General features: G+C 41.3%; 1 protein-coding gene across 1 annotated transcript in view; it reads right to left on the minus strand.

Annotated features, from left to right (window-relative positions):
- YJEFN3 (YjeF N-terminal domain containing 3) overlaps positions 1 to 16953 on the minus strand; it is a 116697-nt gene that overhangs the window by 27166 nt on the left and 72578 nt on the right. The window contains exons 2-4 of the mRNA XM_066604515.1: positions 14700 to 14808; positions 13387 to 13497; positions 768 to 881 (exon numbers count right to left, since the gene is read on the minus strand). Coding sequence (XP_066460612.1) covers positions 768 to 881; positions 13387 to 13497; positions 14700 to 14808 — 334 coding nt within the window. The remainder of the gene's footprint in view (positions 1 to 767; positions 882 to 13386; positions 13498 to 14699; positions 14809 to 16953) is intronic.

The raw sequence follows: 16953 nt of genomic DNA on the forward strand, positions 1-16953 counted from the left end.
TTCCTGACATTGCTTCTTATCCCCCCAACTAATCCCAAATTGTGCCCCCTTGTTCTACTTTTTAGCTTCCTAATACACTTCTCTCCTGAACCTTATTTATACCTTTAATAGTTTCAGCCATGCCCCCCCCCTCCCCTTCTTAACTACAGACTATAAAATTAAGTTCTTAAAGCCTTTCCTGATAACTTTTGTTCTGGAGATCTTCCACCATTTTTGTAGTTTATCTTTGGTTTTGTTCTGTTTGATCAATGGGGAACATTTACAAAAGCTTTTACGCCAGAATTCTGGCATGAAAAAAGTTACACATTTTTGCACAGGTCCCACTTGTGCAAAAAGTTGGCGACATTTTAGCTCTTTGATCTGGCCTCATAACTTTTTTAAAAGTGGGCGGGGCTTATTGATAGAAGGCATGGCCGACCCAGACTGACAGTTTTATTTATAATTTAAGGTCAGAAACTCGTGCATATTATGCCTGAAATGTACACCCGGTCGGACCCGGCGTACATTTGTGAGAAGGAGCACAGTGGTTTTGGGATGTGCCTAATGCATGAAGAAGCGTGCAATTTTTCATGTATTAGGTCAACTGTGCACTGGGGAAATTATACTAAGCCCGGTGTTGGAAATGTGGGACTCAATAAATTTCCCTTGATGCCTTTCTGTAGATGAAGCCTCCAGAACTGAATACAGCATCCCAGATCTGATCTCACCAGAGCTCTATATAGAGGGATCACAGCATTTTGTTCTTATTAATTCATCTAACATCTTACTTCTGTTGGAAGGTAAGACAGGAAGGGAATGTCCATCTTCTCACACTGAATTGTTAAGTCCTTATAGACAGTGTCTATTGATTTCTTGGGGTAGAAGATTGTTGGTTCATAGTCCTAGGAAAGAAGATCTTGAGATGGTTATAAGTAAGAAGTAACCTTCTAATAAATAACTATACCACATAAGCTGCATTGTACCCACAGAACTATCACAGCTTTGTTCATACATATAGGGATAATTTCCATCCCTGCTGCTGTCCAATTACATAATATAATTTTTCAATAAAGAGGTAAAAAATAGATGTTCTGTGCCAGTCTAGAGCCATGTTATTTGATTGAACCCCTGCGGCTTTGCATCTGAGTTTATTTAGAATTAGACATGCAGCCTATGGAAAAGGAACAACCGCTGCTCACTGTGTATGAACAGCAAATAATCATATTATTAAACTGAATTGGAAAACATTGTAAGCAAATATATGAAAGATTTCACTCTGTTCTAAATTTAAAGTACTTCTAATGGGAGGAAAAAAATAATGGCATTAATAAGTTTATTTATTTTACACATTTAAGTAGTGCATACGTATTGTACAGCACGATACATCCCTTGATGTCCCCATCAGGGCTCACAGTCTAAGTTCCCTATTGGTGAGATTTTGGAGTGTGGTGGTAAACCGGAGTGCCTGGCGAAAGCCCACTCGAACATGAGAACATATAAACTCCATGCCAATCTTGTCCTTCGTGGGATTGGAACCTTAGACTCATGCTGCAAGACAACAGCGCTAACCAGTGAGCCATCATGCTGCCCCACAGTGTATGAAGTGTAAAACTAGTAGGCGCTGAGTGCTCCTAATATAAACCTCTATTACAAGTGTTGAGGGGAGACAGCGGTTTGTATACATTTCATGGCAATAAGCTGAAAAGGACATTTGGGAAGATCATTGTAAGCTACTTTCTGCCAGTCAGTTGACCTTAGCCAAGCAGCATTGCTCAGAGCAGTTGTCAGCTCACAATGCTTCTTCCAAATATTCCTCTCATACATATTATGACAGTTTTTGTCAGTCACAGATATTAGTCTCAAACAATACATGTTCTGGTTTAGAATACCCATTTTCAAGTAGTTGAGTCCCTTATTCTTCACCTCGGAGCTAGGTGTAGCTACATTGGTTTCAATGATGTAATGCCATTTTATCCCATTTCAGCTGATCACTGATAGTTCCAAAATAGGTCAACCCACTATTATGACTCTTTTAATAAGTTCAAGCAGTAAAAGTTAGAGTATACGTTCAATTTAGGTGATACTCAGCGGGTATTAATCAGGAATGCCTAATTATTATTCAATGCATCGGAGAAGAACACAGTGAGAAACACTCAAGTGATGTTTCCAAGCTCTTCTGAAGAGTTTTATTATTTGCATGGTTTATATAGAGGAATGCAAAGCAGTGATAATAATTGTCCAACTGTCATTAGTAACATAAGTGCAGCATTTTTCTCCAGCATTCTGTTGCAAATCACAAACAAGGTCTTCTATGATGTTTGCATATATTAGTTCACTTCATGTCCCCTCCACAAGCTGGTTCTAGCAGACTGTTCTACTTTTGACCATTTTCCATGAGTCATTTAAGTGAACACTTTTAACCATGGTGGGTAATGTCCACAAGGCAAGTGAATTAATTTTAACTCTGAGGAATAATATGCCGAAACAACTGTTAGGTCAGTCTTACAAAAGCAAACCAGCTCTTTAAAGTGTCTTTCTTTCAAGACAAGAGTACTTTAATTTGAGCATGTGTCACATTTAGTAAGAAACTGGCACTAGGAAAGTTATGACACACTAATGTCAGAAATATGGGATATGATTTAGGGTAACATTGGCCTCTTTAAAAATGGGATGAAGGAGACACTGGCAGCCATCCTGTCTGTTTGTGAAAGTATTTTCTGTGCTCTAGACCTTGCCTTATTTTCAGCAGGAGGGGTCACAAACTTCTTGATCACAGCATGATGGTCTATTGTTAGGTGGTAGCCATGTTTTATTTACTAATGTCTAGTAAATGCTATAATCTGTAGCCTCAGGTGTTGAGTAACAAATTAGGCAGGTATGGTAAAATAGGACGAGATAGTCATGCATTCTGCCCTTGACAGGAAGGAGTTAATACAGAAGAATTTTCGACTTGCATTCAAGTAACACTGTATTTTACAATTTGTGCTTTTCATAATATTCCTCACCAGAGACAGCTATGATTTCGATAACAGGAATCAAAATGCTCCCAAGACCATTTGGTAACTGGGTGGAGTATAAATGACCCAACAGATATTGACAGAGGAGGTTTTTCCATTGTGTAAAGCTGAGAAGAATTTATAGACAATATAAGACAATAAAACAATTTTCCTTTGTAAACAGACCCAAAATAACTAACTATAAAGTAGCACAAGTGATTGCCAATGAGTGGTTGGGCAAAGAGCAACGAAACCTAAAAATGGTTATGCTTGCACAGTCTTGACATTGTGGAGTAGCATGGTAGAACAACAATCTCCGACCGCACACACTCAAGTACAGCTCTATTCTAATCAAAGGCTGTGTCACATGGGGCGGATTTTCCATAGAAATCTCATGGTTGTGTCACAGCGAAAAACCGCAAGATTTCCATGGCGTAAGCGCAGCTTCAAAACCCGCGGCACTTAGCTGCGGGTTTTGGAGTGACTTCACTGCATGCTTTTCCGTTGCGGCCGGCTATCCCACAGAGAAGAGTGAGGCCGCAACGCAAAAAAAAAAAATTGACATGCTCCATCCTGGTAATCTGCGTCGCAGCGTCAGCTAATGCGGCTTTGCTGTGCCGGATTGTCCACCCCGTGTGGATGAAATTTTTGCCAAATGGCTGGCTAATCGGATTAGCGGACGTAGGCAGATTAGTCGCAGCGAAATTCCGCAAGGAAATTCAACGGCAAATCCGCCCTGTGTGAACCCAGCCTAATTGTCGAAACATCAATATAAAGGCATGTACAATACATATGTGGTTACTGCAAATCCCTAAAGAATCAGGAACACTGAGCTTCTATCTTACCTGCAGAGAGAAAAATTATTTGCTTGAGAACAAGAAAGAGTCAAGTAAGAAACCACGAGATCTCCATATTGTGGGTATTCAGAGTTCGGATACTTTTAAACTGAACGATTAGAGTTCAAAAAAATTGTTCAAATGAGTGAAAGTGAACGATAATCGTTTGGTCTAAACATGAGCCAATGACTAAACAACGATCGAGAATTATTCACTCTTCATTCATCGTTCATTATATACAGGCATGAAAACTGAGAGAGATCTCCCCTCCCCCATTCCTCCCCGCTCTCCCTGCCCCCCGACGGCACCCGAATCTTTTGAGACGAGAGGGCAGGTACTCGCAAAAGGCAATACTCGCTCGAGTATTTGCCCTTAGCGAGTACGCTCGCTCATCTCTACGCGTAACGTAATACGCTCACTCCTGCACTGGTTGTTTGTGTAGTAGATGAGTGTATTTAGCGCCCGTGCATATGCAAATACAGAGCGTATTTGCGTAGCCACCGCTCGTTCGCACTGGCGGGGAAATCACCCTCTGCGCAAATTTAAAAGGCTAACTTGCCTAACAAGGTTGTGGTGATCACATGTATGCTCTGTGTTTAGGGCATACCCGCGAGGGTGAAGGTGCATGTTTGTGCGCCTCCCACAGACCTCTATGAAGGTCTTTGGTGTACAAAATGCAGAAAGATAGGGTGCACAAAAAGATGTGAGAATAAACCCATTGAAATCAATGGTTTCCATTTTACACGTTATGCGTACGGGAATTTCCTGCGTGCATAATCACAGCGTATCACGTTTGTCTATCAAAGCCCTTAGGGATCAAGCCCATTTTTATTTGTGGCAAAAGATGCATTTTGACTAAACAAACAGTAGAGCTGCGAACTATCTTGACCTGGTAAAGTCATCTTTCCGATGTACTGAATATATAAGTTTCATGTTATTACAATTTAGTTTATTTAAAGATTCAGAATTAATAGTGAGGTTACCGTATCTTTCCGTGTATGGGACGCCCCCCTACTTTCTCATCCAAAATTAAGAAAAAAAGATTTTAAACATAAAACATTACATAGCATTGTTCTATGTTTAAATCCCACTATAGGTCCCTGTTATACTCACCGGACCGTCCCCTCCGTGCTGCCCGACAGGTCTCTGCAGCTCTTCACAGCACCCCACTGTCTCGCGAGAGGTTGCTGTTAGAGATTCCTATAGGGACCAAGCGCAGGAGACCGGCCGGGCAGCGCTGAGAGGAGATGGCTGGGGAGTAGACTGTGTTGTATGTATGTATTGTATATGTGCTGTGTGTGTAATGTTTATGTGTAGAGGGTGCAGGCATACTCACCTACCCGCACCACTGCCCTGCTTCTCCACACTGCTCTGCTTCCCCGCTCCAGTAGTGTGACGGAGCCCTAAGGGCTCCTGCATGTCCATGAGCGGTACCTTGCAGCTGACATTCATGTAAGTTTTCATCAGATAGTCTCCCACGAAAACTTACATCCCGTGTATAAGACGCGGTGCGACTTTTGAGCAAAATACTTGTCAAAAAATCCGTTTTATACACGGAAAAATACGGTATATCTTGAACTTACTGCATTTTTTGCAATTTCCAGTAAATCATGGCAGAACTGCTACATGTAGACTTACTAGATTATATCAAGTATAGAGGTTTTCTTTTGCCCATCTACTCGGAGATTTATTTGTTTTCATACACTTGCTTGAATGTATTTAATCTACCATTTATTGGGCAAATGATGATCATTAGAGATGAGCGAGCACGCTTGGTAAGGGCAGTTACTCGAGCGAGCCTTGCTCATCTTGAGTAACTGCCTTCTCCTCTGAAAAGGGGGCAGCGGGGGTGAGCGGGGGAGGGGGAGTGAGAGTGATCTCTCTCCCCCCGCCCACCACTCACCCCCACCCCCCCTTGAGCACGCTTGGAAGAGAAGGCAGTTACTCGAGATGAGCGAGGCTCGCTCGAGTAATTGCCCTTACCAAGCGTGCTCGCTCACCTCTAATGATAATATTGACATTTACATATGTGGTTATGTACATAATCAGCAATGACAGATTACACACTAGATTGTCAGCATATTATGGCTGCAATAGAATCCCACAGTATAGCAATTCCAGAGCCCTAACAGAACAGACAGGAATGTTGTGTCTACAGAGACATTTTCCAGGTGGACAGCCTGCTACTTCAGTTATTTTTGAACACAGAAAAATGAAAACAACGTAAAAAAGGACATTTTTAGTATAAAAACAGAGATCTCCAATCTTTTGTACCTTTGGAGCCACATTGAACTTTCTGTGATGATTGGGAGCCACATTATATTAAAAAATGAAGGTGAGACATTAAATGTGGAGAAACAATAAAACAGTGATTATGCAAACACTTGGGGCTCAAAATACGTCGCTGACGTTATGCCACCCAGATTGGCATTCTTTGGTCTGTAATAATGTAAATGGTCGGTGCATATGGTTATAAACTAGGACTCAGATGGAGATCCACACACCGAGGTTCTGGTTGGCAACCACTGGCATAAGAGATGTGGCAACAAAACCCTGAAAATGTAAGCGAGCAGCTTCAACTACAGATCTGTCCTGGTACAATATGTCTCTCTAACTGATGCATTATGATAGCTGCGCACAGAGTCCCCGGAGTTTGTCTTGTCATACCTCTGAGCTAGATAAAAAGGTCACTGTGAGTCACCGAGGTAATATGACAAACTAAATTACTGGGTACAGAAAATGCCATTGAAATGTAGGAGGGGGAAATCATTTACAGGGGAAATGCAACAGGATCACTAATATTTTCTGCCAAAATATGAAGTCTTGTTACATTGTTGCTATTTTAGTTTTACAATATTTTGAATGATGTTGATATTGATATCTATTGCCATGATCAGAGCTCATCGGCTGCAAGCTAAAATACAAGATTGGAGTCAACATTATACCACATCTTGTCACTCAGTATAAAGGCTCGATACTGTGACCAGTCTGAAGGCAATAACCTGGGGACCCAACAAAGAAAAGCCATTCCTCTGTGAAGAGGTGGTTAAGAATGGGAAATGTGAGAATCATTGATACTCCCTTTTCATTGGTTTAGTAAATACCAAAGCAATTGCGGTGAATGACCCCCACCCCTGTGCTGGACAGTAAGGTTACAAGATATCCCAGCAATTCACCACCTAGAATACATTGGTATTGCTATCAACTTAGTATGACAAGTTTTTCATAATGGCAAACTGCCATTTAAAGAAGGCTGATGTTGTGGATGTTATATTGTGTCCCTCAATGAGATTCAGTGGTTTTAGGACTGTTATATTAGTTGGCTCAAAAATTAGATATAAGAACTTGAATAGTAAAGAATCAGTAGATTTAGAAGTAAGCAGCATAAATTCATAATACATTAAGGAATACATTCTGAGGCCTCTTTCACACAAGCGTCACTTTAGCGCTCTGATGGCCACATAAAAAAATCGTGTCTACTCTTTGAAGAGGAGTGGAGTACCGCAGTGTCCTCCTACACTGTAGTCTCGCCAGCAGCTAACAACAAGATGATTCAATTGCACATTATACATCAATGTTATTTGACACCAAGAAGACTGTATAAGATGAATAGAACCCCTAACACACAAGGTCATCGCTGTCAGACACACAACGCTAATTTTAACTGTCTGATGTGGAGTTGCCTGTTGATATACTTCTTGTGGATGGAGGTTACAGACTTCCTGGGACAGCTATTGGGGGTGCCGCTCCCACCAAACCCCGCTGTATGTCTGCTAGGTATACTGAATGAAGAGCAGTGGCAAATCCATATCCACATTATTCTTAGTGAGGTTCTGTTTCTGGCCCGTAAGGCTGTAGCATTGCGCTGGGTGGATAGGAGACCCCCAAGGATTCCCTAATGGCGTAATATAGTCAATTCTATTCTCCCATATGAAAGAATAGTATACAAAAATAGAAAGTGCCCAGGTAAATTCTACAAAATCTGGGGAATTTGGTGCGGCTCATCAACCACAACCAACACGCAAAACGCATTTCAGCAATTTAGCCCTTCACAGGTGTGATGATGATATCCTGAAGTCTGCAAACTATCTTTTCAGATACTCTATGTTACACAGTCTATATTGTTTTAACTGATTTGTGGGCTTGAACCAGGTTACTCTCAGGTTGTCACTGAGTAAGATAATCTGATCTGTTCTGTTATAATAAAACGAGTTAAAAAAATTGTGGCTATCGAAAGTGCTAAAACGCATAACAAAAAGAATAGCGATTTCACCTAGTTGCTGCAGCGTCTTACAGTGCACTGATGCCGCAGCCCCGAAATCCCTCGGCCGCCAAAACAATAAAGGGAATCCCCGCAAGGATTCTGTTCATTGTTTTGGTGGCCGGCAAAGAGACGCGGAGTGAGTTTAACACTGCGGGGATAAAGGGAATCCTCGCGGAGACACTCTTCATCTCCACAGGGACTCCCTTAACCCCGGGGATGTTAAACTTCTTCCCACCCCTTTTGCCGGCTGGCTAGGAGACTATGGAGCCGCCGGAGTTGTGCCGTCAAAAGAAAGGATAAGTCCTATATTTTGACAGAGAGAAATCTCAGTGTCAAAACTTTGATCTTTTGACACGCAATTTTTTTAGGCACATCAAAAAATCGTTTGTCTGAAAGACCCCAAAGGAAGCTATAGGTTCTTCTAGATTTTTTTTACAAACCTACTCCGTGTTAAAATGACGGTTGTGTGACAGAAGCCTGAAACGGTTAATACCTTGAGGTCTGCGACTGTTTAATAACAACATTTTTGGTGTTCATTACGGTATCATCTGGTCACAAAAATGACATTGCTCTATAATAATGGTCACAGGTACAACACGTGGAGGCAGATTTATTGAGACCGGCATCTCATGTAACCGTCTTAAATGCATCTTAATAAATTTGGAGTGTCTTGGGCTGTTACTTACAACAGAAAGGTCTGTGTTTGCTATGGGCATGAATAGAGGCGCTATAACATGCCAGACAGCTATGGCAGTGACTTATCTCCTGTCTTACCGAAATTAGCGGCTTTGGATGACTGTTGTCTAATGTGTAAAAACTGCAGGTAATATACCCCCACCCCTCTGGTCCTGGGCCAGTATTTTGTCCTGAAGCCGGAAGGTTGCTTTAATTTTTCATAATGTAATTTCCTAATATAATATTTAAATTAATATCTGTGCTTTAGTATTGTGTTGGTGAACAAGGCATTTTTGGTATTGTGTATAATTAGTTGACTAGTAATTATTAGGAAATTATAGCACCAGTATATCTGGTGGCACAATGTGTCACACAGCTCTGCTACATGCACGTCACACCACACACACAGCTCTGGTACATGTACATCACACACACAGCTCTGCTACATACATTTTTCATCCCATACAACAGGGATCACAACCAGCACAGTAGTGGGCCGGCACACATTGATCATCCCCTGGTCATGTGACCCCAGACTCATCCCACACAGGTGACTGATCACATCACAGGTGCTGTAAGCACACAGCTGCTGTCCAGCTCTAGAGGTTTGTAATAAAGTGAAGGACTTGTGATGACGTCACTGTCATGTGATCAGGGGCGGGGCATGTGACTCACTCACTGACACAGTGCCCAGATGACTGATCACATGACGGTGACATCATCACAAGTCCTGTAAGCTCACGGCTGCTGTCAGGCTCTGCATGTTTTATGACCTTTGTTGATGCCCCCATCATGTGATCAGGGGTGGAGCATGTAACTCACTCACGGAGAGTGGTCATTAGTATTTTGACTATACTGTCCAACAGAAAGCAATGGAAAGGAGAACCAGGAATGGATCCTAACGGTAGTGGGAACATAGCCTTATAATTGTTTAATATTTAGTAGAATTCATACATATTGGATATACCGTAACTAAATTGTTGATTATATCGTAAAGATTTTTCTCCATCATCTCAATCTAAGGGCAGAGTCACATGAGTATATGCACAAAAACGCTTTCCACCGCCGTGCAGCGTATTTGTGCATGAACGAGGTTTGAAGAGGTACATAATCTGTTTGTGTCTGCTTATAGTACTGTAATTTTTGCGCACGCAGAGCCAGTTCACAAGCGTGTGCGACACTCCTTTTCTGTGGAATTTAATGGCTAGATATACCCTTTCCGTGGATTTCTTGGCTAATTAAAGTCTAATGGGGTGCAGAGGTGTTCTTGTCCCTGTGTTTTGTGCATTGTCGGACCCTTCCCCTTGCATATTTTTTTTTACACCTCCTGCAGACTATGGCACTTTACCTGCACAAAAAATAGAGCAGTTTATGAGAATAAACTCATTGAAATCAATGGGTTCTATTCTTCGTGTTTAGTGTGCACAGATTTTGCGTGCGCAAATACCTGTGCAAACGCAGTCATGTGACGGAGCCCCAAAGAGAGTAGAGCAACATGTCTGGCCTGAGAACTCAGTCGGAGACTTAATATATCTTTCTGTTCAAGAAATATGTATGCCGCATAACTGAATCCATTTGCTGCACTAGTAGACTTGACCCGATACCCTTTTACTTGATGAATTAGGCATGAGTCAGAATCATGTGGAGGGAAGCAAGAAAGGCAGACAAAAGGAAATATTATTCTGTATGAGCCACCTTTGAGATGCCTTTGACACCTGAATCACAAATTCCAGTATCATGCACTCTTATTGAAGCAGACTAGAAAACAACATGGTCTGTGACCCTGTAATGTCTAAAGCAGGCACCGAAGTTCTGTCAATAATAGCTATTAAGGTCAAGTGTAATACAAGCAGAAAAATCCAGAAATCCACACAATCTGCAGAGCGACGTCTGTGTGACCAAGATACAAAACCGCACCTTACTGTCTCACTAGAAGTAATTTGGTGAGTTATTTAGTGAAAATAACCCAATTCCTCGGGGGACCGCTGCTGTACAATACTGCATTACTTGCACAAACAGGATCTCCCAGCTGGCATCCCATGGAGATTGCATCTGCTCCCTGCAACCTCAGGTGTGTGTATTGTGCCAAGGATGGTTGCTCTCCATAATTCCCAGCACTTATGAGACTTTTAACCGTTCTGTTCAGAATTCTGTGTAACCATACTATTACAGTAAAGTAGGGAAAATCACAAATATTAATTTGCCAGGAAAAAAAGTTTACGGAATCTGAGGCCACCAACATAGATAATCACAGTGATGTCACATTATAATAATTCTGGTCACAGTGTCTGACAATACAGGAATAATTCATGAGGTTACAGTATATTTCCCAGTACAGGAACAAAAAACACTGAAGTCATAGGAAAAAAGTCATGGCTCACAGTGATGTCACAGTATGGGAATATTGCACATAGTGATGTCACAGGACATAGTGATGTCATAGCTGTAAAACATAGCGGTATTGCACTTAAATGTGAAGAATTACAGTGATGTCACAGCACAGGAATCATAAACAGCATCATAACACAAGGAGAATGTACACAGAGATGCTACAAGACAGAGTATATAGTAGATATAGAAAGCTTACACACCCCTTTTAAAATGCCAGGTTTTTGTCATGGTAAAAAAATAAAAATAAGAATGTTTTCAGATTTATTTCCACTGTTATCTGTACAATTCCAATAAAAAACAAACTGAAATCATTTAAATGTGGAAAGAAAACTAAAATAATGTGGTTGCATAGATGTACACTCCCTAAAACTAATACTTTGCTGTCATAAAGTCAAAGGGTACGTCAACGTTCAGCCTATTTAGGTTGGTGTCTATCAGCGTGGCACATCTTGCCCTGGCAATCTTTGCCAAATATTGCTTACAAAAGGAATATTGCGGTAATATCTTTATGGACCAACTTGTCGGGAAATCCTACTAGAAGAGCCGAACTTTATATGGGGGAAATCAGAATCCCTGTAACTAATGGCAGCGGAGTGCTGACTGCTAGTTATCAGGAGGTTACATGTGATTGGCTAATTCTGAACACAACCACACCCCCAAATATAAGAGGGTGTGAGCACTTATGCAACCACATTATTTTAGTTTTATTGTTTTTATTTCTCCACCCTAAAAGATTTTAGTTTATATTTCAATGGAATTATACAGATAACGGGCCACATGGAACAGGGAAATAAATCTGAAATGATTCATCTTTTTTCATGATTTTTTTTTACACAGGGGTGTGTAGACTTTATATCCACTGTAAATGCAGTAATATCACAGAACGGAATAAATACAGTCATAAAGCTAAATGATAGAGATGACACAGTTATTTGTTAGCTGTTTCTATTGCAGAGCCTTCCTGTGTCTGGTCCACCTCAGTAGTTGTTCCTAGGTGGATACTGGTACTCAGTCTTGTTTCTATGCAGTGCAGCAGATAGAGAAGTATGACTAAGAGGGACAATTACTGAGGTGGACACACAATAGAAGCAGCAGGTGGCGCTACTCTAACTTTCATTCTGGAATATCTGGGGATATTTACTGTATATATTTTTTTAAATAAGTGTAAAATAAAAAAAAGAGGTTTATAATTTTTGGCTGGGTTTAACGTTAAACAATATTTTTTGTAGGACAATCCCTTTAGTGACCCACTTTTAAATTCAGGTTCAAAGGAAAGATGTATAGTGTTCTTGGTTTTAGAGAGTTGGGTAAGAGTAGCAGAAAGACTCTTGATAAATGCATTGACAATTTCATACTACAATCCAGAACTGTTAGGCTGAGTCCACATCAGGACTGATTTGCTATTATTGCAAATGCAGTGGAATTTCTGTGTGGAGAAATTCCATGGCGAATCCGCCTCGTCTGGACACCCTTAGACTTTTGTGTTATCATACTTTGGTATTATTTATAAACCTCCTGCAAATCCTACTTGGATACCGTGAGTCCTTTCTGGTACAATTAGTTCTGACTTCTGAAGAGCGGCTAGGAGGTTACGGTGAAGGGAGGCTAGTCCCAGAATCAGCAGTGGAGACAATCACAGCTCATCCAGACAAAGTCCTTGCTGTTACATTTTATTAATGTCCTCAAAGACATTTCATAAAAGGAAGACAATAATTGCTGGCTCAGTCACCTTCCCTCCAGAGGACTACATGTGCCTATTCTAATTTAGCCTTAACTGTTCCATCTCAACACCTTAATTAAGGTCCAAAGGGCCTGAAACGTCATTAAGGTATCACATTTATAAAAGTGTCATATTTGCAATTATTGTCTTCATACAAGCTTCCACAAAGGACGCTTGTCTTTGGGCGCATTACTAAAATGTCACAGACTTTGTCTGAGTGTGTTGTGATTGCCTCTACTCTTAAGTACCATTAGTTCTCCAGCAGATACATAATGTATACCAGCTATTAATATATAATGATTGCAGAGTTAAAGATATGCTTCGTGTTGTCTGCATTCCATGGGGCTCGTTCTGAATATATGAGCCACCTCCTTCCCAAGGATGTTACATGATGCATCAGTAAAGGAATACAGACATGACATAAACTAAGGAATTGGTTGGTAACCCTTCCCCCCTCCCCCACCACCAACTAACTGGAGGGAGTAAAACATTCATGTTAACCTGTCCATTGAGAAGACCACTCACAAATGCGCGCAGATTTCGAGCACAGACCAGGCCAATGGCACCATTCTGCTCCGGACCACAAATGATCAGAATGGTCGGCTGTTTTTTAGGAAGTGTTTTTAAGGGATACACCTGTCAAATAAAAGAAGATCTGTTCAGTCCTACTTTCTGTGCATTCTTATGGATTTCTTATAACCTATCAAGACATAGAAGCTCAGAAAAAGAGGTTTTTTTCATTACTGAATCAATGGGAGATGAAAGAACTGATGGAAACTTGTCAGTTTGTCATCTGTTCTTCAATCAGTTTAGACAATTTGCCGATCAGAACTTTTACACGTGCAAATACACCCGTGTGAGGCCGCCGTTACATGAATGTCCATTCATTTGAAAGATCACCCTGTAAGGACTTCTGCAGATGAGTGTTTTTGTGAATGCAAATTCGCTTGTGCAAAACGCAGAGAGAAGAAACCATTGATTTCAATGGCTTCCTCACATTATGCATTTTTGCGCACAAATTTCACGTTGAGTATAAATATGTGCAGCATGCTCTATTTTTGTGTGAATTTAGGCACCAAATGCACCCAATCCACCAAAATCATGCACTAAACTGCACAATTTTGTGGAGTAATTGACAAAACTGGGATTCATTAGGTTGCACAGCCTGTTACATTACGGTGCAGGTGTGTCCTGCACCGATGTGACCAGTCCCTTCAGCGCAGAAAAGTGCAGTTAAATGCGCCAAAACATGTGCCATAGAACTCCCTTCACAGCACAATTGTGTCAGCTACGGTAAAACACCATGTACACTGACAGTTTTTACAATGATAGTTTGAGTGACAGTTTTGAGCGATCATCTTTGCATACCTTATAGTAGCTATCTAGCTACTATACAGTTATGCAGCCAAAGCGGGACACAGCCACAGTCGCTAATAGAACAATACAGCTGTTTTGCATAAGCAAACAGCTGTAGTGCTCTCCACACTTACCGCCCATGCCCTGCTGTGAATTCACAGCAGGACACAGGCACAGAGAATCTTATCAGCGCAGCCGGCTGTGATAACAGCTGATCTTTCAATTAAAAAGAAATTAAAGTGAGCGATCAACAACTCTTGCAGGAAAACTGCACAATGTCAGTGCATTTAGACGCAATGAGAATTGCTCAAAAGACGTCTTTGAGCGATTTTTGAGCGATTGTCCTTGTGTCTAAATGGGCCATTAGCGTGTAAGGGTTTACATTGGTTTGTATAGAAATAATTGCGCTGCCCCTCCTTGGTCCTCTGGCATCCACCCTGCAAGGGGCACAAACTATATGGGATCCCTCTCACAATACAGACCTTGGTGACGGCCGTTGCACAGCTGTGTCCTAATATCTCAATTAGTTGCTGCTTCCCAAAGCGGTAATCTTCCAGTAATTCTGCTTCTAAGGCTTCTGCTTCCTGTTTACTGAAGGGAAAAGACATAATAATTAACATTCCAAGTGCAGGAGCTAATGTTGGATCAGTCATTACAACACCCAAGTAGGTAAGTGCATGAAACAAGACTTTCTCTGCAGTTGTGCATTGGCCGTCCTAACATCTCTATAGCTCTATTATATTTATATATTTCTCTACATGAAACATTCATATTTATAGAACCACATTTGTTGCAAGTTAGACAAAGAAGGAAGAACTAAAGTGTCCATTGTGGGAGCTTCTATAAACACAGGGATCACATAGATGGGTATAGATGGCGGAGCTGTAATGTATTTCCTAAGTTACAAAATATCAACATAATGGAAACACCTTGGATTGATAATAAGTATCCAGGTGCTCCCATCAGGCCCTCTTCACACAGGCATATGCGTTTTTGGAAACACTTCATTGCAAATTATTTCCACAATGTACAAGGCATTTTTGCGAGCAGCAGACGAACATGCCCTTGTTTATATGGCACATTTACACACACATTTACACACTTGTAACAGACTTCTATGAGGATCTTTGGTGCGTAAATTCGCAGAATAGAGCAGGTTCGATTTTTTTTTTTTTTTGCGTGAATGAGAAATGCCTGTGCAAAAATCAGGAAATGAGAGCAAACCCCTTGAAATCAATGCGTTCTGTTCTCTGCATATAGTGCTCATATATTTTACTCGTGCAACTACACCCATGTGAAGACGGCCTTAATGATCAATGAATAATCGTTCATTTTATGCAGGCGATCATTGTTGGCTCATTCACTTATTCTTTGGTTTAAATACGGATCGTTCTCAGTCACTAATACAACGAATGTGAATGAGTGAACGAGCAACAATGTATCTGCCTGACATCATTTGTTTGTTCAAATGTAAATCTGCTCATCCGAACGGACCCTTACTTTGTGGCCAGTGGAGGAAAAGTAAAAGTAAAGGCTGCCTAGTAAAGCAATTATTTGTATTGCTAGATGTATCACAGTGTTTATGAACAAGTCATCAGAATTAAATGGTTGTCTGGTTTGGAAAACCCATTTTAAAATACCTTTTTTAAAAAACTTAGTTAACAGAGAAGGATCCCCTGTTCAGGAGCTTCTTTCTACTAGTCATTTTCTTTATCTGTGAGGGTGCATTCACACGAGCATGTGTGTATGCATACATAGGTGCGCACAAACATGCGTGAATGCAGGTCCGTGCCCATTGCCTTCAATGGGGCCATGGCTGCTGCTGGTGGCCCCATTGAAAACAATGGGCTGCTGCCAACCTCTGCATTAATTTTCGGAGAAGGGCTTATACTTAAAGCCCTTCCCCAAAAGTCCCTGCAGGGCTTGCCGGCAGCCCATTGCTTTCAATGGGACTGCAGAAGCGCCAGTCCCATTGAAAACAATAAGAAAACATTGCGATCCTCTGCCACAGCTGTCACAGCTGTGGCTGGGGATTCTTTACTCCCCAGGGGATTCTTTACTCCCCAGGGGATTCTTCACTCCCTGCTGTCACAGTGTTCAATGACAAGGGGACTCCCCGCTGGGGAATATTGACACGCACCATGGACCTATGATGCACACATGTCCTATGTTTTGCAGGTACGTGCGTTTGCACGCCTGTAAAAAACGGACATGTGAACAGACCATAGGGAACCAATGGTTCTAATAGGCGCATGGTTTTGTGCGCACAATTGTACGTACATAAACACACTAGTCTGCAGGGGTCTATTGGACCGCGATTTTAACATTATAAGTCCCATAGACCCCTGCAGAAAAAAAACGCTGCGAATTTCGCAGTGAAAAAAAAAACTGTAGTGTCTGTCGCTCGGGAGGAACCTATACATTCATGCAGTACATAAACAACCCATTCATTGTAATAGAAACGGTGTAATACTTCATTTTCGCTGTGGCAGCCCTCCATAGACCTGAATACTAGTTGACGAATTCTTCCACAGATTTCAGATGATTAGTGGGGTCCCAGCAACATAAAACAGTGATTAGTTTACCATCAGGGGGCCGTTCTACCGAAATGGGTCTGCCCAAAGCAAAAAATCCACTTAAGACTACTTTATTAGATATTGAAGCAAATTCGCTTGTGCTTTTTAAGGGCCCTTTTACACGGGATGACTTGGTCGTCTCAGCAATAATCGTACCTCT

This window comes from Eleutherodactylus coqui, chromosome 5 (genome assembly GCF_035609145.1).
Source record: "Eleutherodactylus coqui strain aEleCoq1 chromosome 5, aEleCoq1.hap1, whole genome shotgun sequence".
In the NCBI taxonomy this organism is placed as follows: Eukaryota; Metazoa; Chordata; class Amphibia; order Anura; family Eleutherodactylidae; genus Eleutherodactylus; species Eleutherodactylus coqui.